At 44.7% G+C, this 23,971-nt stretch overlaps 1 protein-coding gene across 3 annotated transcripts in view; it reads right to left on the bottom strand.

Annotated features, from left to right (window-relative positions):
• CHID1 (chitinase domain containing 1) overlaps nucleotides 1-23,971 on the bottom strand; it is a 1,865,353-nt gene that overhangs the window by 1,641,341 nt on the left and 200,041 nt on the right. For all 3 annotated transcript variants that reach the window (XM_069624010.1, XM_069624012.1, XM_069624011.1), the window contains one exon: nucleotides 9,553-9,702. In XM_069624010.1, the coding sequence (XP_069480111.1) occupies nucleotides 9,553-9,702 (150 nt within the window). The remainder of the gene's footprint in view (nucleotides 1-9,552; nucleotides 9,703-23,971) is intronic.

Raw genomic sequence — 23,971 nt, 5'->3', positions numbered from 1 at the left:
CCGAACGAGGGAGACCAAATGTGAATATTCCAAACAAGGGATCTGAGCACGAACGAGGGAGATCCATGGTCCGAGCCTGAATGAGGGACACCAAGTGCAAACATTGTGGCACAAAGGGTGTCCAAGTCTGAAGGATAGAGACCCATGATGAATATTGGAAGCAAGAACTTATGCATATGAAAATCCTGATAAGAGTGGAACTTTGATATTTGTCTGTTACAACAGGCCCTCTGCTGTAAGAGACTGTTATTGGAAAAGAGGCTTTGGCAGAAGGCCTTGATACCTTTGCTTTGAACTGTAACCTTGTGGCAGAGAAGCCAGAGTATATCAGGAAGCTCGAATCTGCCGCCTTCTCCCGTGTTGAAAACGTGGGGAAGGGAAGCCAACTGCTCAACCATCCTGACATATTATTTCTTAAACACTTCTTTTTGCATACACAATTGTCCCAAACCTTTTTGTATTTAGAATTAAGGATTGGCAATATGTTTATTACTGTAGGCCCTTTTATTTTGACAGAGACTTGACAAGGACTGCGTTATTATTTGATGGTTGTAGCTTGCTCCCATCCTTAGATTTTGGATTAGATAGGTGTTCAATCAACACCCTTTAACTGTGATCACGTGTGTCTGTCTTCACTGTTTGATACCATGCCTTCCTTACACTACCCAGGTGATCCTCCATCGCTTGTCTACCCCCAGCGATGGCTGCGCCCTGGCCATCTGAGAAGAGGATCCCCAGGCAGTAGGTAAGGAAAAGCCCTTAGGTTTTTTACAAGGTCCACTGTTCACAAGTTCAGCCGCGGTCCCAAGGAGCCCTGGCAGGTTCACCATACCTTCCTGGAGAGAAAAGCTATAATGCAGCATGACCAGAGCTCCAGGTCGGCCGGGCTTGGGCATCTGTCTCCAATGTGGATCCACCATCCACAAGCTCAGCAACGATCCCTGGGAGCACTGTCAGGGTCCCCCATCCCTCCCCGGAGGGAAAAGCTGTAATGCAGCCCAGCCAGACAGGTTTTACCTCCAGGGAGGGATGGGTACCCTGCTGGGTCTCCCTGGGACCGCTTGTTACATCTGGGGCTTTGCGCAATCCTCGTGTCTCAGCGTCTGGCTGCCCTGTTTTGGCAACGCTAGAGGTTGCCTAGGAGACGCGTGCAACCACTGAACTCCACAGTGCAGGAGCGTCATGCAAGTCATGTGCCCGATCAGCTGACTTCACCTGCGACGCGGGTTCACAGACTCCGCCCCTCATCTTCCTCATAAAGGGCTGTTCTTCCACTATGGTGCTGCTTCTAATTAGTGTTACTCGGACACCTTCCTCAGATTTTGATAACTACTACCTAGACCCCGGACTTCCTAGTCAACCTCCTACTGCCTACTCCTTTGGATTTGTATGGGCCTGCATGTTAACGAACCGGCATTCTGGCACAGACTTCCTAGCATTACGTTTTCCTGTGCCTCAACTCTGGGATCTTTCCAATGCTCCGTGTATATCCCGTTACACATCACACAAGAGCACTACTTCGTTTGACTCCTGCTGCCCGCTCCCGTTTGTTTATTCCACTGCACTTCACCATCCCGCTGGAGTCTCGCCTGCGAGGCAGAATCACATCCACACCTGGTAAGCTTCATAAGATTAATTGAATTGTGCTTCGCTACAGCTACAGCCGTATACTATATTCCCAAACTGTACTCCAAGCCATTAACTCACCTGAGCCTGTAACTTGCCTCTGTACTTTCCTAAATCACTTCCAAGGATTTGAATTCCTCACGTGCATCGCTTTGCTGCCTGATGCACCATCCCGAATCTAGAAGCGTCCCTCGTTGTGCCTGGGGAGATACCCTCTACTAACCTTCCCGTTTGTTATTTTATCTACCTTTGTTTGATGACTCTGACTCTTCGGGCACTTCCATTCCTCATAGGGGGTAAGCTGATTGTTGTCTGTCACTTACTGTAGTTCTTAGCCACAATTTAGATGCAGAGGGTTAATTCTGTTTTTTGGGTTCTCATAGGCTTAGACACCATACTCCCAAGACACCACAGTATCAAGTATACATAGAACAATTAGGGTTGTGCTTGTAATTTGCTATCACTCCCTTGTGTTAATCTGTTTGTACTTTCCTTGTAGCATTGGTGTGGCGGTGTGGGTGTTCCCCGCTCGTTTGTGTAATCAACACCTATGTCTGTCAATACATTCAAACAGCAGAGGGGTGTATTACAAAGAAGAGTTCTCTCATGTTGAGGAGGCCTGGTTCTCGGTAATCCTTACTTGAGATTATCTAAGAGCCTAGGCTGACGAGCTGTTATCCAGACTAGTTCTCTACTTATCCTGGTCGCTCAACCTGAGGTCTTCTAATCAACGCCCCGGCCTGCCCAGCTCGGTGGGGAGTAACACCGCTGCTGTGCTTGGGGACGGTCAAACCACAAGGGAGAAAGCACCTGAAGAGGAGAGAGATCTACCCTCCACACTCTCTGCCTGGAGAAACAGAGTTGGAGGTGGCTGAGCGAAGGACTCGAAAAGGAAGGTGTTTAGGAAGAGAAAGTTTGACGTAGTATGGGCACCGGCCCCAGAAAGCCTTGTGGACAATGCAGAGGATCTTGAACTTGATCCCTGCAGCCACTGGAAGAGATACGATCCCTGGGCTTGAGGCCAAGAATACATCTCGCAGTCCTGTTCTGGATCAGTTGCAGAGGTCGGAGAGTAGAGGAGGGCAGATTTAGGCTGTTGCAGTAGTCCAGCCTAGAGAGAACAAGGGCTCTGGAGACAGTGAGCTTTTGGGGGAAGTGAGAAAACGAAGAATACATCTGAGGAGGTGCAGCTGGTAGTGGGCCTTCTTAGCAAGGTCCATGATGTGAGGAGAGTAGGTATGAGTGGAGTCGAAGATGACCGCCAAGGTTTGTCTCACAGGAAGGCTTAGGGAGATGGCCTAAGGAGTGCGGCCGGAGTGAAAGAGGAAAAGCAAGAGCAGGGGTCCCAATAAGAAGGATCTCAGTCTTACTGGCATTAAGGCAAAGATTGTTGGAGGCACACTGTTCCTGAATCGTGGGTAGACGGTCAGGAATGAGCGAGAGAGGATAGAAGACTGAGGGGAACCTGAAGGAGAGCCGAGTGTCATCTGCATAACACTGCAAGTTGCAGGAGAAAGTAGTGATGAGGTGGGCCAAATGAGCCAAGTAGACATTGAAAGGCCAGGGTGGGAGGTTAGAGCTCTGGGGGACACCTCATGTGGAGAGAGAGGAGGTGGAGAGAAAGGACCCAAGTTGGAACTAGGAGGGTCGGTCCAGGAAGGAGGTCAACAAAGCCAGGGTCTGATCTGTGATGTCCAGATTCTCACGAGACGATGGATCAGAATGGCATGATTGACTGTGCCAAAAGAAGAGGAAAGATCAAGGAATATGATGACATAAGGAAGGCTAGAGTCGAGATTAGAGAGCAGATCTTCACTGGTGTTCAGGAGAGCAGTGTCCGAGCCTAGATATATAGAGATAACCAACAGATTCAGTGTGGAGAGTAAGCTGGAAGTTGGGCAGCTTTTCCAGGAGCTTGCCCAAGAAACACGTGATAGAGATCGGGTGGTAGTTTGCCGGACAGGAAGGATCGGCAGAAGGCTTCTTAAGAAGGGGGAGTGCTTTAGGGGGGAGGGGAAAGTTCCAGTGGCAAAGAGTGATTGCAGAAATAGGCAAAGGCTGGAGTGAGGGTGTCGATGTGGTCCTTGATGGTTCTGGAGGAGCAGGGGAGCACCTGCTTGGACAGCACTTTCACAGATCAGACTTGTATAGAAACATTGTCAGGAGTGATCGCAGAGAACAAGAAGAAAGGAGGCGAGGAAGAGGCGGCCGGAGAGTGGCCAAGAGAGGTAGAGGGAGAGGAAGAGGAGAGAGAGGACATGATGTCCTCAGTTTTAATGTTGTAGTGAGCAGCCACAGCCATGCAGAGGGCCTGGGAGGGAACAGGAGAGGTCGAGACTGCAGTAGGATTGGCCAGCTCCGGGCAGATTTTGATAGTTTGGCCTTATTGTTAGAGGCCGCAGAGAAGCAGGCTTGGATGTGGGCTCTCTTCTTGGACAGGACAGAGTCCGTAATGCCTATGGAGCAGGCGGCAAGCCAGTTTGTCAGAGGAGGCGCCTGATGCCCTCCACTTCCTCTCAGCCACCCTTCACTTGTGTTTTAGGGTGGCAAGTTCAGAGTCATACCAAGAGTTGCACTTGGAGGTAGGCTTCAGGCAGATTCTCACGACAGGAGCAAGGACATCTAGAGTGTTAGAGATAGAGAGGTGCAGGTTAGAGAGGACTGTGTTAGAGTTTGAGTCAGCCACAGGCGTAGGAAGAGGAGAGAAAGTAGCGGCAAAGGCCTCTACTGACACACACTTCATGGGCCGGATGGGAGAGAAGGTAGTTGGCAGTATTGGGGTCGGCTTCACCTGGGCGACAGAGAGCTGCAGGTGGGAGCAGAGCTTAAAGTGGCCAGTCCAAGAGAGGAGTGGTGAGAGGGTTAGAGAGGGGGGTGTCTGTAGAGATGAAAACATCAAAGATGTGCCTGGCAGTGTGCGTCGGGTTAGAGGGTAGAATAGAAAGAGAGTGTCCGAGATTGCAGAAGAGTCCCAAGGAGGGATTAGAAGCATCCAGGTGGATGTTGAGGTCTCAGTCAGAGGAGGTCAAAGATAGAGGAGTGGTGAGAGGGTTAGAGAGGAGGATGCGACAGCTTTTCCCTGCAGGGAGGTATGGTGACCCTGCAGGGGCTCCCTAGGACTGCTGCTGGACTTGGCGACGGCGGACCATTTTTCTTTTGCCCCAGGTAAGTGCACCCACACATGTGAGGTACTGTTTTCGTCGGGACACCTGTGGGAACATAGGAAATGTGTTGCCCATGCATTTCAGTGGTTTACTGGTGGCAAATGTCTGAAAATGTTTTGTCCCCCCTACATTTTTGACTTTGCTGGGCCTTGTGGGTAATAAAATCTAGGGTGATTTGTGCAAGTCAGACCTCTTTGGATTCCCACAGGTGTATTCATTTTTTGAAAATGCATGGGGTTCCCCGTTTTCCCTGGTGGCTGCTACACCCTACGCCCAATTCTGTGAGTTGTGCATAAAGCCAAATCCAGTCTTCCCTAGGGCGCTGATGTACCAGAGGTTTAGCCTTTTCCCTTTGCTACCAGGCCAGTGCACCCACACATGTGCGGTACCATTTTTATCGGGACACCTGTGGGAATGTGGCAAGGCAGGACATTTGTTGTTTTCTCTTGGGTTTGATAACATTTTCATTCATTTCCTACAGCACTTTGTTACACAACCCATTTATTTCACAAATTATTTATTTAGTTGCTGCTCTAGACAGTCTATGCTTTTCTAATAGCGCAAGTCACCTATCCTTCAAAAGGTCTGCCTGCGCTCTTCTTTCAAAAAATGTATGTTTGCCATTCTTCACCACATTCGTTTTCTTATTTTTAAATGCTAAGTACGTCCATTTAAGCCGTCAGCATAAAACTCCTGTGTACCATGGCTTAGTTTTTGGCTTGTGGTATTGCTTGTTTTGTGAAACATTACAACAAATGAATGTGCGATTTCCAAACTAGAAGAGTAGGGGAATGTAGCGGTGCATTGCTTTTCTCAATATTCACAGAAGCCATTACCTTACAAGTTCAAACACGTCCAGCACATACTTTTTTTCTGTCACTTTTCCAATTTTTTGTTTACAACTTTAGGGTTCACCACCTTAAGTTTAATAGGAGGTTGAGAAACATTCAAATGGCAGTAAGCCATAACCTCTTTTGGCACAGTGTTAAGAGTCTCCTTATCAGAGGAGAAATACTGCATCTCATCCCACGGAATCCTGTCACTACACTGGGCTCTGTCTCCACGCAGTGATCCGCCCACAGTACACCATCCCCAGGGTTGGGATCTGGAAGCGTCTGCCTTCCCCTGGCTACCTTGGAGGAGGCCATAGGCAGGGTTTCAGTGAGGGATCCGCAGGATTCTTCAACATTTGCCAATTCTTTATAGCTTGAATCTTAGTGACATCCATTTGGATTGTAGTGTCACTGATTGAATGATAAATCAATGTTCTGTCGGTGAAAGACACTTTGGAAACTAATCACTTATACGCTAAATCAACTGACACTATAGAACTTGGGACACATGTTGCTGGTGTTCTTACAGGGTAGCGGAAAAGAGGAGATGTCATCAATATATACCCACGTACATAATCCAATGAGGTCTGCGAAGACAAAATCCATAAATCTTTGGAAAACAGATGGGGCATTGCACAGAGCAAAGGGCATGACCCGGGACTCCTACTGCCCCCGAGAGGTCTTGAATGTGATTTTCCACTCGTCCCCTTCTTCTATCTGACTAGATGGTATTCCCCCCCGCCCCCCGTAGATCCAATTTGGTAAAGATCTTCGCGTCCTTGAGGGACTCCTGGATGTTACAGATAAGGGCCAAGGGATATTGGTCGTTGCGGGTGATGTCGTTCAGCTGCCAGTAGTACACACAACGCCTTAAAGTGACCTCCTTTTTGGGCAAAAACAACAGTGGTGCTCCTGCTGGAGACTGAGACAGGATGGTGCATCCTTTCTGGAGGCAATCTTTAAGATATATATGAAGTTCCAAGAGTTCCTTGGGGGAAAGAGAATAAATCTGACCACGTTGTATGGACTTGTCAGGAAAAAGGGCGATTTCAAAATCAAACGGACGATATAGAGGAAGAGGAATTTCTTCTGGTTCCGAAAACACCTTCCAATAAACATGGTACTCGGGTGGCACTCCTTGGACTGAACAGATTTCCGAGGCCGAATTGATAGGTTCCGTCAGCATGGAAACCGTCTTGCAAGGGTGTGAACAACAATGCGTGGTGCACATCGTAGAACCAAAAATCAATGTTTATGTGGCCCAATTAACGATGGGGTTGTGGTATGTAAAGGCATGAAAGTCCTAGCACCAAGGGATACAACGGTTTCTGAAGAAAATCAAATGCCAGTTGTTTGCTGTGTTGGTTTATGGTTTATCTAGCTGGCACAGAATGATGGGTAATGGGACCAGAAAATATCAAACACACATCAAGAAGTGCTACCGTGGCCGGGGTGGACTTTTTCACCAAAGGAATTCCATGAAGGGAAGCAAATACTTCATTGATATAGTTTCCTGAGGCTCCTGAATCTAATATCGCCATGGTAGTGATATCTTGTTGCTTGGCATGCTTAAATAGGTGTACTTCCAGTGCCAGGAGATAGCTAGTTGGCATAGGACCTTGGTTAGTATTGGGAAGAGATGGTGGTGAGGGTGGGCTTGCTGTTTTCTTCCCTTCAGACAGCAAGCCTACTAGTTTTCCGACGACTTAGGTGGTCATACTGGACAGGGACCCACAAAATGGCCGGACCGTCCACAATACAGACAAATGGTTAGACCGTCATCATCGTTTCATCTCCTCAGTTAAAAGACCACAAACTGCTCCTAGTTGCATAGGTTCTCCCTGAGATTCAGTAGGGATGACTGGACACTGGAGTTGGTCTGGGAAAGTGGAAAGATAATTTCCTCTCACCCCTCCTTTCCGCTAAACGATGGTCAATGCGGATCATCAAGTCGATTAAGGCATGAAGATCGGTGGGTTCACCAAAATGGTAAAGGTTGTGACAGTCTTCTTCCTGTAACTCACGTTTAATCAGTGTCCTCTGAGTAATCTCAGGCCACTGGGCATCTGCTGACAATTGGTGGAAACGACTAATATACAGGATCAAGTCTTGGGAGCCCTATTTGATGTCCAATAGGTTCTGGGCTTTTGATACGAGATTTGGCAATTGTAATGTTTCCAGAAAAACGTTCTCGAATTCCTGAAAGTTGTTCAATATTGGGCTATTCGTAGAGACATATGGTGCAGCCCAAGTCAATGCACTACCGACTAGGTTACTCAGAATATACCCATCGCAGCGACGGCTCACGCGTGTGACTGGGAATTTGTGAGCCGGTCTGCCCTCCAGGCTTAGGGGCAGGGTGGCTGGCCTATGCTGGTGCACCTCTGATTTCCAGACGGGCTGCCTGGGCCGGCTGGGATCCAGAGCTGAGAGTTTCTGCTGGCTGCTGCAGCTGTGCTGGTCCGCCGGCCCAGGCCGCGCACGATGATTGATCTTCTTCTGAAATTAATTACACAGTAACAGTGTAACAGCACAGTTACAGATTAAAGTGCCTGGCTGGTATAAATATATAAATATAGTGACTGACAGTGTGTGCTTGAGGGTGGCCGTGGCGCGGAATGCGCTGCAGTAAAATTAAGTCCAAACTCTCTGCCCAGCAGCCCAGCGGGAGCTGGCTCACCGGGCACCAGGGTGAAGCTAAGGGGGAGACCACCCACTTTGCCTCCCCCCTGGCTCTGCCACTGCTTGTACAGTATGTTTTTGCTGCATCTTTGAATCTCTCATTTTACCACAAATGTACACCAACGTTACCCCTTCTGGGCCTGTGTGTCTAGAACGCCCTGCTCCTATAAAGGCACGGGGAGCGCAAAGCAGCCTAGAAACACGTAGCACCAGTTCCCCAACACTCACCTCTTTGAGCAAAAGGGAGCAATGTTGGGTTTGAAGGCGTTCTTTTGAGCTGAGTGGATTCAGTGGATGAGCGGGTTGGTGGATGTCCGAGGAAAAATGAGTCAAAGTTGGTGGCTAAGGGAGATGATATAATAATGTATATATATATTTTTTTTATTAAGTGCCATTGTCTTACCCAAGCAAGCCTTTTGCCCTAAGTCAATATTAATAAAAAACAAAATGAAAAACACTGTCAATACATAAACATCAACACAATAACATATATAAAATCAAATGATGTGCAGCCCAGCATAGCGCTGAGCAATATACAATTAAAGCACTAATAAGACAAGAACCCGTCGATGGTACCTTTACAGAGATCCACCAAGATCAATACTGTAAATCGTTTTAAAGCCTGTTCCCAGACAATGCCCAGCAGCCGTGATTACCAACGATTCTGCACAGTAAATATCAGCCCAAAACTAATCAGAGCTGAGACTACGTGGGGAACACAGACATTTTGCATAGGCCTTTGTGTAGCAATCAGTCAGCTGCGGGCAGTCAGTCAATATGTGCCTAGCGGTCTCAATGCTGCTCCCATAAATACGAAATTCTGGCTGCCCGCAGGATCCACTTTCAGGTACCTGTATGTTCCAATTCAGGGAGAATATTACATCGTAGTTGGAGGATGAAGTGCAGTTATCCTGGGTTGCGGAACTTAATGACATCATTTATATAGAGTCAACAGCTGATGGGGTAGAGCAAGCATGCACCTCTCCTGATGCCTTTGCTCCTGTGTCAAAAAGACTTAGGAAGGTCAGTACAACTACAATGCTTAACTGGACCCCTGTAGCTAAAGTGCTGCTTTTCTGTGTACGTGTACCAGTTTGGTAGATGTATTGGTATGGGGTAACGCACTGACATATAAATGGCCTAAACCCTCAAGCTTCAAGACCTATCCACAATGTGGGAAAATTGAAAAAAAAAAAACATGCAGGTAGACTAAGAATTATACAGAGGCAACGGAAAAGCACACTTACCGGTGTGATATACCCCAGCACATCTCCATGGAAGTGCCGGTTCTTCACTTTCTTAGCACAGTAGCTCTTATGCTCTAGCACAATATCCTTTGCCTTTGGATCTGAAACCACCAAACCGCGATCCTGTACTGGACTATCAGAAAGATTGTTCTAGAAAAAAGAAAAAACATTAAGAGATATGTGAGCAGGCCAACCTACACGACTCTTGACGTTGTAGCTAACGGATTTAGAAATGACACCAGAATTATCTTGATCAGGCAGTGCAATGGGAAACGCTATATTTCCCGAATAAATTAATTATCTCAAGGTCAGTAGTGGGTACTTGGATAGGCAAACTTCTTTGTGCCCTACGCTTGTTGACAAGAAGGAGAAGCTACAGCTGACCCTGACAGCCATCATTTTACTCTGCATGCTTGATCCAAAGTGCTCTCTTTTTCCTTTATATATTTGCAATATTCTTTCAGAGTGCTGAAGCTAGAAGTAAACATTACGTGAAACATGCATTGCCCCTCCCCATGACATTTCCAATGTACCTGCTCTACATGCTGAGATGGTGGGATTGGATTATTGATCAAGAAGGCCAACCCCTACCCCATATACTGCCACCTGGCTTTGTCCCACTCAAGCCGACTGCCGTCCAGCTGCTTGCACCCATGCCCCAGATCAACCTGATCTACAGGCTCTTCCGCTCCCCTAACTCTTTCTACCCCAACCCAGATTTCCTTCTGGGCTCCTTTCCTGCTAATACCCCTTTTGTTTTAACAGAAGACTTCAACTTCCCTAGAATCTCGGTCTTTCACCAATTCAAACTCAACACTCTATCTGGACACAGTATAAAATTGTAAACCAAACTCTTTGTCCTCACCCAACTGAGGTTGTATCCTCCTTCCGAGCTCCAGTTCCTCCTCAGTTTTATTCCATAGACAAAACTTCAATGTGTTTTATCTAGCCCTCAGCTACCCATTCAAACAACACTATTCTGCTCGCAACTTTACTTTCTACACCCACCGCCCCCAGCCCTCGATCACTCCCGTAAGCCAAAATTGATGTGCACTACGACATATGCCATTGACGCAAATCCTGCTCCCATCCACTCCTTGCAACCAACAGCAATGCCTTCTTTTCAATTACTATGGCATTGGATGTTGATATGTCCCACTTTAATACCAGCCTCCTTCTCCATCTTTGTTCTCCCCATACAAACTCACCTCTACACTCCAAGACATGCTGGCTCTTATTTCCCGGTTCTATTTCCTCCCTGCTATCATCTAATGATCTTGCCCTCCACTTTTCATCAAGGATCACCAAAATCCACAGTACCCCAACCATATTTCTCTCCGTCACATAACACGTGTTATTTAACAAGACCATCAACACAACAAGAGACCAAGGTATTTTAACGACTCAAGAATTTCTCCCTAAACAACACCATGGACATCTAATAACTACAACACCCTCTAGTCTCTGCGTTTCCTCCTTCTAGTTTAGACACACCATAGACAGTTCATCAAACACATTCATAACTGTTCATCATTAACATAACTTATTTAAAAAAACGTTTTTATATACATTTGATTAAACACATAAAAATACAATATACCAATTCATTTTACAATAAAATCTAAAATACAATACAAATTATCTCAGACTATATTAAAACACAAAATGTGTAAAACATCACATCTACAAATTCATTACAACCTATACAGTGCAAAATTCATCATCTGTGTTGGATGGCAGATAAAGTGCAAATTACTCTTGCAATACTTTTATCTCCTTATAAATAGGAGCAGTTCAGCGAATCCCTTGACCCAAGAAGGGTTCTGTCACAACTTAATATTTGTTACAAAACACTGTTTAATCAATACAGTGTTCAATTAAGCCCAACATGTTTCATTCTGCATTAAATTGTATACATTCCACCAGAAATTCTTCAGGGGACCAACAACTTTAGATTCCTAAGCACTCAATCTGGAAGTGGACACCTCAATTGCAGCAAATGCGTCCAAACACTAAAGGACTAAAGGAGAAAATACAGAAGTATAGCTGTCATTAATACTGCTATCATTCATATCCTGACCCTCTAGGTAAACAACTACTGAGGATATGCTTACCCAAATACTTGAACTTTTTCTCCATGTACTGGTACGGTGTGGGTGTCTTCTTAATAGACCAAGACCTAATGGGGTAACAATTCACAATCAGGGAGTCCAACAAACAATATGTTCCAAACACATTCCACAGTCCATTCGCTCTAGGCTTCCAACCTCACATAGATCACCACCCTTTACTTGTTCGTCGTGCATTCTACTGCACCAAATCTATCCACCCTTCCACTCTACTGTATGTGATTGGCTTCTAGTCACTACATGAATAAAACCAATTAAGTCATCAAAAATAAGAATAAAATCCAGCTGCTTACACTAGTCACCTTGAGTCCAGTTGAAATCGACCGGTCCTCATAATCATACCGGTCATCACAAATGTTTTTGTCTGTTGCGTTCTACCACAACATGCCCGCTGAAATCCCTACAATATTACTGCCATGAATACATATCAGGATTACCTTCAAGACTTGTTTCATCAATCTTGAAGAGTATTCGAACTCCGGATCGGCTCCGCCCGGACCTCTGTTGCCGAATGTTAAGAACGAGCCTCAGGCATACCACACTTCCTGTTCAGCGCAGCACGTCCCCATCGAAGTATACAGAAGACACAAAACCTCATCAGTAACGTGCTTACTGCTCACCTATCCAGTGCTAGTGTTCACAACCTCCAGGTCCGTGTAAACACTCCGATTGACAAAGCCGAATAACGCAACTCGAGTGACTTACTTGATTCAACGAAACGCCCCAGTCGAAAGTGACTGAGTCCTTCCTCTCTCTATGGTCGTCACGTGATGCTGAACCTCTCGCTCCGCTGCAGCTATGTACGGTCGTAGTACTGCTATTGTTTAGAGAGCCTCTACCACGGGAAGGAACAAACTCCGCCCCTCCTTCACGGTATACACCTGTGCAGAAAACCTCAATAATCTCTTTTACTAATGTACTACGGGACCTCCCACACCCTCTATTCCTGGGACGCAGCCAGCTTTCACTTGCCAAAGCTGGCATACAACGTGAGGTATACTCAAGTCTATAATCCTTATTTTGTTTACTGCAACTGTACGCCGATGCCAAAACTCATTTGTACTGTACGTCACACACCTCTGCAATCTATGACGGAACTCCCAACTGTTGAGAATAAAAACTTGTTAATACCGATAATCATCTGCAGGTGTGCCCTCATCCACACTACTTCTGGAATGCTCGACCTACATGGGACACTTCCACAACTACTAGGCACCAGATCAACCCGAATTGAATAGTCTTCGCCTGGTCAACGGCAATAATGTGCAACCGCCAGGCTTAATCATAAATGGTGCCATTCAACCGATTCATTAAGCCCAATTTTGGATTTATTGCACACAAAAAAAACAACAAAAAAAAAACAACCATTGTTCCCTTTTGTAAAATAGTTTAGCGGTAGATTCACTATCCAACATCTTGGGGATCTGCAGTAAAAGTGTCAATTTCAGAGCTTCATTATTAAGTGCCATTGCTACAAAATGATTAATGACGCTGTCAATACTTTTTTTATGCAGCTCCGGTGCTCAGAGATCCTCAGCTTTACTTTCCGCTCTGTCATGCCTATATATATTTTCGGGCATGGACACCAAATAACATAGAAAACATGCTGAGACTTACAGTTGGTAAATTGTCTTTGTGACCACAGTTGTTTCAAACCATATCTACTTCTGTTGTCCTGCTGGTATATTTACAATTACTGCACACTCCACAAGGGAGTGTCCAATTAATCTGGGCATACCCCATAATTCTGCGACACTTTGCTGTTGCACACCTGCATGGGCAATATCATTTTTTGTTAGCAAATCTTTCAAATTCACAGATCTTTTAAAAGCACACAATGGTGCTTTTAAAGGGCATTCTCCACCCTGCAATAATATGCCAGTTTTGCTTAATGATCATAACGATATTGTTGGACAGAGGTGTATAGGTACTAACAAACACAATACCTGTCTTCTCTGAGTGTCTTGTTTTGTACTCTAAGAGTGCTTCCCGATTATTGTTCATAGACCTCTTCAAAGCATGTTTGACTATTGCTTTGGGGTACTGCCTTGTCCTCAGTTTTTGACTCAGACTATCTGCTTCAGATAAAAACGTTGTATTCTGAGAACTATTCCGTTTCAACCGTAAAAACTGACCAAACAGCAAGTTTTCTCTGGTATATCTCAGATGGCAGCTGTCAAACGGTAGAAGGGAGTTACAATCTGTCTGTTTATGAAACGGCCTTACTGGAAGAGATTTACTTGTTTTGTCTACCAATATCGTGATATCCAAAAAATGTACCTCACTGTTACTCTGTGTGGAGGTAAATTTTAAGTAATGATTCTGCTGAGTGATCCAGCTCATACATTTTTGAAACGACTCCACTGAACCGTCCCACACAACCAAGATATCGTCAATGAAGTGTCTCCATAACACAAATTTGATTGAAAAAAGGGTTCAAGGTGTTATAAATAGTATGTAGTTCAAAGAATTCTACATATAAATTGGCTGCTGAAGGTGCTACAGGCGACCCAATGGCGGTTCCATAGATCCGATGGTATAACTTTCCATTAAAGCTGAAATAATTTTCAGTAAGCGCCAACTCAGCACATCAAAGTACAAAACTATTAGGTGTCATTCCATCTAGCCGTTTGGAGAGCAACATTTCCTCCACTATACTCAAGGTCTCATGCTGAGGTATACAAGTGAACAATGACACGATATCTAAGCTAATTAACAATTGCTTAGTATGGTCAAACTGCATCCCTTCAACCATATTAATAATTTCCGTAGTGTCTTGCACATACGAAAACATGGTTGTGACGAAAGGTTTCAAGTACTGGTCAGCAAATTTAGAGAGTGGCTCAAGAAGCGACCCTGTCCCTGACACAATAGGGCGCCCTGGAGGGTCTACTAAAGACTTATGAATCTTGGGGAGGATGTACAATTTTGGAATGGTGGGATTCAACACGAGTAAATACTCATATTCTTGCTGGCAAATCCACCTTCTCCCTAAGGCTTTTTCCACTTTCTCTTGAATCAAAATTGCCAGTCTCGGTGTTAAATCCTCCAAAATCTGCTGATCAAATAAACGGTCACCAAGTTGATCACATTCAGCAATATTCTTATCTCTGTTCAACATCACTACCGCTCCACCTTTATCATCTTTGCAAAATGTAACTTCTTTATTATTCCCTAAGCTATTAACAGCACACCTTCCTGCATTACTAAGATTTTGAAAGGTGAGACCACCACCTACTTTGAAGCGAACAGACTGCAACTTGTTCCAATCGTTTTTTCTCAGCCATTACTCCACAAAACAGTCCTGATTCAGTTTTCTAATTGTATCATGTAAGGAAGGCATGGTATCTAGAGTAAGACAGACACAAATACCACAGTTCAAGGGTGTTTACTGAACTTTCGCAAGGGTGTGATAAACGCCTATCTAAACCTAAATCTACAGATGAGAGCAAGCTACGACCATCAAAATATTATAATGCAGTCCTAGTTGAGTCGTGTCAAAATAAATGGACGTATAAAAAAAACGATTGCCAATCCTTCCCCATAAATTACAAATAGTGTGGAGTAGTGTTCATGAAAAAGAAAGACGTTTTCACAAAATGATACATCAGGATGTTTGGGCCGTTGGCCTCCATTACCCACGTTTTCAGCATGGGCAAAGCGGTTCACTCGGCCTGATGTACAAAACAAAATATTAAGTTCTTTCAATTCAGGTGTGTCACCCTTGATTCCCCTCAGCCGGGCTCAGATCCCCCTTTTACAATGTTCAGAGAATATTCTCTCTCGGGTGAGTCACGGTTCACCCCGGATTCCTCTCAGCCGGGCTCATATCCTGCTTGTATTCAATTAGTCTCCCACAGCCGTGATCAGACCCATTTCTGTTCACATTAAACTATCAAAGTCTTTCAAATGTGCATGGGGTTAAGCTTGACCCCTTGCAGGACCACTTCGATTTTACAATTCTCTTTCTTTTAATGTTCGCACACTCTTGGTTGGATACCCAACAGAGACTTTCGAATGAGCACGCACGGGATGCTGGACCACTCTGTCTAAGATATCGTATTTTAGCCTCAAAGTTCATTCACTTGCTGTTTTAATAATCTTCTTTATAGAAAGTTGCTGCATGCAACCTTGGCTTCCACAAAAATCGGTCTGGTATCAGTCTACCCAACTCACCGGCAGTGCCGACTTCACTGGTGCTGCTTTACTGTAGGAGCCAAGGACATTACCCCATCGGCAAATGCTCCTCCCGCCTTGACTATCGACGCGGGAGAGCCCCGGGTATCTCCGACACACAACGCAGGATTCTTAAGCTTTAATTCCAGGTCTTACGTTTGCTATTCTTGAAGGCTCATGAAAGATGCAGTCTTCGGTCAAAAAGTCAAGGGCACTTCCCTCCTTGCAATCTTCTTTGGTCTTGCCATCTTTCGCCTGGTACTAAACGGCTGCATCCTCGTGTGTTTTGCCTCGCTCAGAGTGGGCTTTCGTGCTCTGCCTTTTATCTGAGTGTGATGGAAGTCAGGTGTGTGTAATGATCAGTAATTGCCTGACCCTGCCCGACCATTGTATTGGGAAATGTCAGGTATACGGCTCTGGTGTTATCTGTTTTCACTCACAGTGAGTGTCGTCCGTGGCAAAGTGTTTGTGTCGGAAAGGGGGGGGAGGGGGGCGGTTGAAGCCCTAAGTATCCTGGTAGGATGGGGTAAAGGTGTTACAGGCAAGGGCATACTGCGTCCAGTCTCCCCCTTCCACTCCCCAAAGACCCACCCCTCATCGAGGTGATCCTCCCACACTGGTCCTACCACAGAAACTGGATCCAAAAGCAATGGCTGTGTCCTGGCCACCTGGATGGGAGATCCCCAGAGACTAGCGGGTGAGACACCTTCAGGTTTCTCACAATCACCCCTCTCTCCTTATCCCCTCCAACATCGGAATGCAAGACACTGCACTTCCCCGAATAGCCTGCAACCTCTCCAATCTACTATTTTTAATCTCATGGAGCATGGAGACTTCTGCTACCACACATGTACTACGGGGTGCTAGAGAAAGGCCTCATCCTCCACCCACTACTGTCAACCCTCTACACCTCCTTCATCGGTAGGTTCATCTCTTCCGTTGGGTTTTACAATCATCTCTTTGCTCATGACGCTCATATCTACTCCTTTTCTTGACTTCAACCAGGACCATTCCCCTAGGATCGGTCTAGGCCATCCACCACTGGACGTGTCTGGTACGGAGGTCTGACGTCTCAATCACGGTGAATCCCGTGGAGGCTTTCTAGCTCTTTGTTTCATAGAAGACTCAATCTCCCAGTTTGCTGTGTGTGGGGGGGGCAGGCGATCAGCTGACAGCGGGATACAGATGTGACCTAATGCGGCCCGGAAGGAATAGAACTACAAGTATAGAGAAAGTGATTCTCAGCTGTTATTGCTTCAGCGGTCCGGGCGTAAACGAACCATGCTTCTGACCCTCACCCCTCTTACAGACACATTTATTTGGAACTGTTTGACGATCACAGATTTTGGCTCTTCTTGTCCAATTTCGTTGGATACATAGCTTGCTGTTTTGGAACAGGGATTAGAGGATTAGCTACAGCAGTTTTGAAGTCTTATTTTGTGTCTGTCATGTTTGTTGGCTCTGGTGTTTTGGATTGTACTGGGTTTTCCCAGGAACTACCTGTGACTCTGTTTCGTTCATCCCTTCCACACAGGCAACTAGCCTTGTCCTCATGCCCCCTGGGTAAAGGTCCATTGTGACTACTTTGAGGTTATCGCTCCTTGTTTACGTCCATTTCCGTTACGACATCTCACTACACACCTTTCACTGAAGTTACATCTACATATTAAAACTATCAAACAGTAAGACAGACACAAGTGATCACAGTTCAAGGGTGTTTATTGAATTTCAATTGGGTTTGAAAAACGTCTATCTAATCCTAAATCTAAAGATGGGAGCAAGCTACGACCATCAAATAATAATACTGCAGTGCTAGTAGAGTCTGTCAAAATAAAAGGGCCTATACTAATAAACCTTTTGCCAATCCTTACTTCGAAATACAAATAGTGTGGGAAACAATGTTATACAGAAGAAAAGTGTTCAAGAAATCATATGTCGGGATATTCAATCCGTTGGCTTTCCTTCCCCACGTTTTCAGTACGGGACAAGGCGGCAAACTCAAGCTTGGCTTCTCTAGCATGAGGATGCAGTTCAAAATTTCAACATCAGGGCCTTCTGTGCCAAAGTATCTGTGCCATTCAAAATCTCTTATTTCAGAGGGCCTGATACAACACGATAAACAATTAAAGTTCCTTTCTTCTTAGGATATTGCATATACAACTTCTTGGGTGATTTACTGTTTACCCCGGACCTGCTCTGCTGGGCTGCACACAGAACCTTCAATCGGTCTGCCTCTGCCGGGTTCGGACCAAATTGATCTACTTTTCCAAACTTGAATTCATCAAAATCGAAGACTTTCGACTGTGCTGTCAGATGGGTCCGTAATGTCTTCCTCCCCTTGTGAAGAATCCGTTCCTCCCACTTCCCCTTCCACCTCACCTCTGTGTCTCCCACGAAGTGTTGGCTTCGGATTGTCCTTATTTTGGGTCCTCTCCTTTTTTTATGAAGATAGGGGCGACCGTGGAAGGACGCCAAAGTGACACCTAATAGGTGAGCTGTGGTTATCCTGCGCGGTCGCGTGTAGGTGGGGAAAAAGCCAGAGGCACAAAAAAAACCAAAATGGTCCTTCTATGTTGGAGGGTGTGATGAGATCTCTGTAGTACTTGATGGACATCCAAGGGCAGCAACAATGGAGGAGTTCGGAGGAGTTCTGGGGAGGATGAAGCAGTAAAGAATAACTGGCCACAACTGAACTCTCAAAGGAAGTCGAGAAGTAACTGGGTAGAAGCACAAAGCGCCGGTGTACTAGAAGATCTCTGTACCAGGGAGGAGAAGACAGTACAGGAACAGGCAGGGTCAATCCGATAGGCAGGCCGGTTCGGTACACAGGAGGGCAAGGAACAAGCAGAGAAGGCAGAGCGAGAGGAGGAAAGACAAAGAGAGATAGGAAACAAAACACAAGACGGGAGGGAAGGTAGGAAGGCAAGCGGGAAAGGAATCAGCGAAGGAAGGGAAGGACGAAGGAAAAAACACAGGAGAGAAAATCAGTGGAGCTAGGAGTAACGGAAACAGAAGGAGAAATTAAAGCCAAAACGGCTAAAGGGCAAAATCCACAGAGAGAGCAAGGAGCAGCGATGACGAGCAGGAAACCGGTCGTTGCAACGCGTCTGACACCGGAAGTGGGAGAAAGTTAACTACCGGCGTCAGGACGTGTTGCAAAGAAACTAGACCGGCACTCTACGCTTCACTGTATGTGATGGAACCGGCAATGGTGGGCGCCGTTTCCATCTATCCCAAAGTCGCCAGATACACCGATATGTGACATGTGCGCAGGATTTTGCTCGACCGTCACAGGACCACTTTGATTCACAATTACTTGTTCTCTTCTTGATATAACCTTGTTTGCACCTTCATTTTTGCCACTTCTCAGCTGGATAGCTTACAGAGACCTTCGATTGAGCACCCACGCGCTGCTGGACCACTCGGTCAAAGCTATTGTATCTAAAGCTATTGTATCTTGCTTTTAAAGTTCAATCACTAATCCCCAGTTCAAATTTACTTGTATCTCTTATCATATGCGTTTCAACAATGTTCATTCCAGTGCTCGACATACGATGTTGCTGCTTGCAACCTTGGCTTCAACACAGGCGGGTCTTGTATCTCTCTCCCCAACTCACCGGCTGTGTTCATTTCACTGATGCTGCTTTGTTCTTAGAGCCAAGGACGGTACCCGGGTGGCTGGTGCTTCTCCCCACCTTGATTATTGACACAGGAGGGCCCCGGGTATCTGACACACAATGCAGGATTCTTCAGCCTGGTTTCCTGTTCTTAAGCTTTCTATTCTCGAGATTGCTAGAAAGTTACAGTTCCTTGTCGAAAAGGTCAAGGGGAACTACCCTTGTTGCGATCCCCTTCTGTTTTGGCGTCTTTCTTCTCTCGTTCAGCTGCCGGTTCGAAACTGCTGTTTCCTCGTGTGCTTTGCCATGCTCAGAGGGTGCTCTCGTGCCCAAGCTTTTATCCATGTGGGGAAGCTTAATAGAAGTCAGGTGTGTATGATGGTCAGTAATTGCCTGACCATTGTATTGGGACACGTCCGGTATACTGCTTAGGTGGTAGTCTGTTTTCTCTCATAGCGGGCTGTCCATGTGAAAGTGTACATTGTGGGATAGTTTAACACATCCAAATGGGCCCCACTGTCTCAATTTACAAATGGGGAAAGAAACAGCCAAAAATGGATACGCTAACCCCTATGCTTGCAAAAATCTTCCAAACTGCGCATGGGTTTCACTCACCAAAGGCTGCACACCCCTGTCACACAGTCAAAGTGGGGGTGACAACAGACTTCTCACTGCAGGAGAATGTCAGTGGGTGCTGTTACAGTGAACATGAAGCAAGGCCACAGAATTGGGCTAAAAAAACGAAAATGCCTTTTAAAATGCAGCTTTTGCAATCTTCGAAGTGCTGTTTTGGCGCTAGATTCATTCATTTTCCAGTGCACCATTGAAATTAAAAGTGTACTGAAATCACAGATCCTCCAGGTGGCTCAGAGAAACCGGGCCTCACTGACTGACAGCAGCTAAGAAATGTATTTCATGAAAAAACAGTCCAGCAACAGTTTGTTTGCAGTTATACAGAAAAAATGCGGCTAAAAGTAGCAACATATAACAATTTTAGCTGTACAGAGAAAACTCCAAACAAAGGATGGATACATATATCCAGACTGCAAGACAAATTCCAGCACTCAAGGACAGAAATAATGCTGAATTAAAAGTGTATGTACTGCCTAAGAAAAGTGGATTTAAAAGAATCAGTTTAAATGTGCTTTTCCAGGCAAGAAATGCAAAAATCACCTGTTTAAAAGCATGTTTTTTTGGAAAGGCCCAATTCTTAAATGTCAAAATGTATCTATAAACTGTGTTCAAGTTATATGTTGTAATGAAAGCTGTAGGTAATTCTTTAAAGTCCAAACCCAGTCTGGAGTTAATGAAATAATTAATTCTGACTTGACAGTGCCCAGCCTGGGAAAGATGAAACTTTATGTTAACACCTTGCTGCTACAGGAAGGCTTAATTGATGTTGCAGGTTCTTGAATATTGACAACAATGAACTGATTAGTCATTCATCTCTGGCACAGCCAAGGACAATGGCAGGCTGAGCACTGATCCCTTTAGGGGAGGGGCAGGAAACTTCCCTCTGGACCCCACCCTGATCAAAGGAATGTGACAGCTGTTGCCTGTTGAAAGAAGAAAAAAACTGCCAAGAACTTTTTGTTTTTAAATGCCTATTTGTGATTAAGTTTCGAAACTCTTTAACTTTGCAACATGAAGGAGGGCAAATCTAAAAATTGGTAGTTGTAAATCTAATTGTATGCCCTTTTTTTGAAGATGTGAGTCAACCCTGTACTGCATAAGGAACCAAAGATGCACCGAAACACTGATTGCGCCAAAACTATTAATGCTGCAAGTCTAATATTGTATACTTGTGTTCTAGTGGGGATTGCGCAGATATGTACTGAATTAGGAATTGTTAGGTCAAATCTTTATGATTAAAATTAACAAAATTCCACAGAACGACAAAGCCAGCTCTCACTGAGATGGGAATTGAATGTAAAGATAACTCATTAAGTATGTAATGTATGTGTCCGATTTTATTAGAGGGCATAATTATAGAAATGTGCATTTGTGGAAAATGCAAATTGTGGTTCAAATCAACCTGGGAGTTCCCAAATCACATCTAAAAATATGACAGCTCTTTCTGACTTCCAACAAGAAAGAGACAAGTGCATCTGACCCATCACAGCCGTGGGGGTTTGGTTTGAAATTCTGCCCCTACCATAAACTTTGTGATGTCACTTGGCATGATAAATATAGGAACAGCACACACAGACACACTGCTTCCTGACTAAATCCTGATTTCCGCGCAGCGCTTTGTTCCTGACTTCTTCATCCGGTCCAGAACTTTTCATCTTGTCCTGATTCCAGACTACTTTGCAAAACCCAGGCCCAGCAATTGCTGAACTATTTCTCAACTAGGCCCAATTCTTGAACCATCCCAAACTTCAGGAAAGAATAATTCTGATCCAGTCTGGCTTGCTACCATTCATGCTTTCCCGCTGAAACACGCCATCCCGCTAATCTACCATGTCCAGAAGGGCCAATCCAGTCTGAGGTGCCAGTCCAATTGACCAGAACCGCCCAGCTGACCACCCTGCCAGAGGTGCCCTGCTGCCGGTAGACCCAATCCGGATGACCAGAACCTTGACAGTCCAATCTTAATTTACAGTGGACTGTAAGTATCAAAAGGAATCATAGTAACCCATATAGTGTATTTGCCTTGTCCTATCCAAATCTCAACCCATACTCTCTTTAACTTAAGAACTTCTGCTAGTGATAATTTCTGGAAAATCCTTTTGTCTTGCGAAAATCCCAAACTCTTAAAATCATCCCACGGTTAATCTGGCTGAGTCCTCCAAGGCGGACACAGAGGTGCTTGGGTTGGTTTCCGTGGACCACTCTGGGGCTTACTGTGTTTCAAACTGGTAACCAGCCTGAATACCCTAGTTTAGAGCATAATTGTCAATGTAGGAACTGATTTCTGTTTTTATTTTAGCGTCTATTTTTAAAAAACGATTCTTATTCAAACTTGCATAACTTCTTACATTTTATAGATAGAAATGTAATTTCAACTCTCACAAACCTACACCCACAACTAAAACCCGCATTGCGAAATAGTATATTTGACCTGTTTTTATTATTAATTGCATAGTGAAAATTAGGCACGAATTCTAATTTTGCAAACATTTCACACGTGTCTTTTTCTCATTCAAAGTACATCCACACTCCCATTCTGATTTAAAGTGTGTTCTGTTGCTCATCTTATAGCTTATGTTTGTTAGAACCTGTTTTGTATTGCTCCCATAGGAATTTATATAAATGCAAGCATTTTTGCACACTTTTCATTGTTTCACAAAGCCATTTTCAACTGTCATTTTAAAAGTGTAAAACTTCCCAAAAATGCTTTTCTCTCTTGTTTGGGGAGGGAAGATTACATTTAAAATCTAGACACTGTTCTTTACTCTTTAATACCTGCTGTTTACTTACATCTGTGGGGAATTGCTTAATTGTGAATTAAGAACTTTGCAGGGGGACATCTTATGCTAATGCTAAGCGCTATCTGTACACAAACCAAAACTGTCTTTTCCCTGTGTTTTACCTTCTGTGCTGCTCAGAAGTGAATTTAATTGCCTTACTTATTTTCTGATTTGTATTGTCACCACATTGGTGATTGCTGCTATATATATATATATATATATATATATATATATATATATATATATATTAAAATGTATGTGTGATTTTAATTTTAAATAATAAATACATATTTACCTTTACCAACCAGCCTGATTCTTGTTCCACTGTGACTTTGGTGGGGGGATGGGGGGGTGGGGTATTTTGAGACGGGTGCGATATGAGTGTTATATCACTCAGAATATTGAACCTATAGACATAATAAATAAGCATTTAATCTGTGCTTTACATGCTAGGCGAGACCCGGTTGTATTGCCGGATTGAAATCCTTAACAGATTTTGGGGGCTTGTGCCGTGATTTTGAGTTCGAGTTACCACCTGTGACAGTCTAACACAGCATACTAGCCTGCAGGGTACAGACACCTTGCTGGGTTGGTGTACTGTGCTACACTGTGCTCTACTGTGCTAAATACTCCAAATATCAGTCCCGTTAGTAAAAATAAAAGTAAATTAACCCTAAAATAAGTCATAAAAAAATTAATATTTCCAAAATGGCGATCCCATTAGAAATTAATATGGCTAGGGAACACCTCCTGCACAAACGGTTTGTCAGGGGTGAGTGGCCCGAATAGAATGAACGAGTAGGGCTGCAGGAAATCAAAGAACAGGCCACTGCCATGGACCTACATGGAAGGACAAGGGCCCATTACACCAAGCTCTTAGTGAACTGTACATGGCCCCAAAAGTAAAAGAGGAACAGAGCAAAAATGCCAAAATAGCGGCCTACCTGTACCTCCACGTAGGAGTAATGCAGGAAAACCATGCAGAAAAGATAGTTCTGGCAAAGAAGCAAGTGGAAACACTAGAGAAAATCCAAACTAATCTAGGCTCTGCAGAGCAAAGGATACTGAAGAAAAATCAGAGACA

This window comes from Ambystoma mexicanum, chromosome 11, assembly GCF_040938575.1.
Source record: "Ambystoma mexicanum isolate Mex_15411 chromosome 11, UKY_AmexF1_1, whole genome shotgun sequence".
Lineage (NCBI taxonomy): Eukaryota > Metazoa > Chordata > Amphibia > Caudata > Ambystomatidae > Ambystoma > Ambystoma mexicanum.
This window is presented reverse-complemented; position numbering and strand designations above follow the sequence as displayed.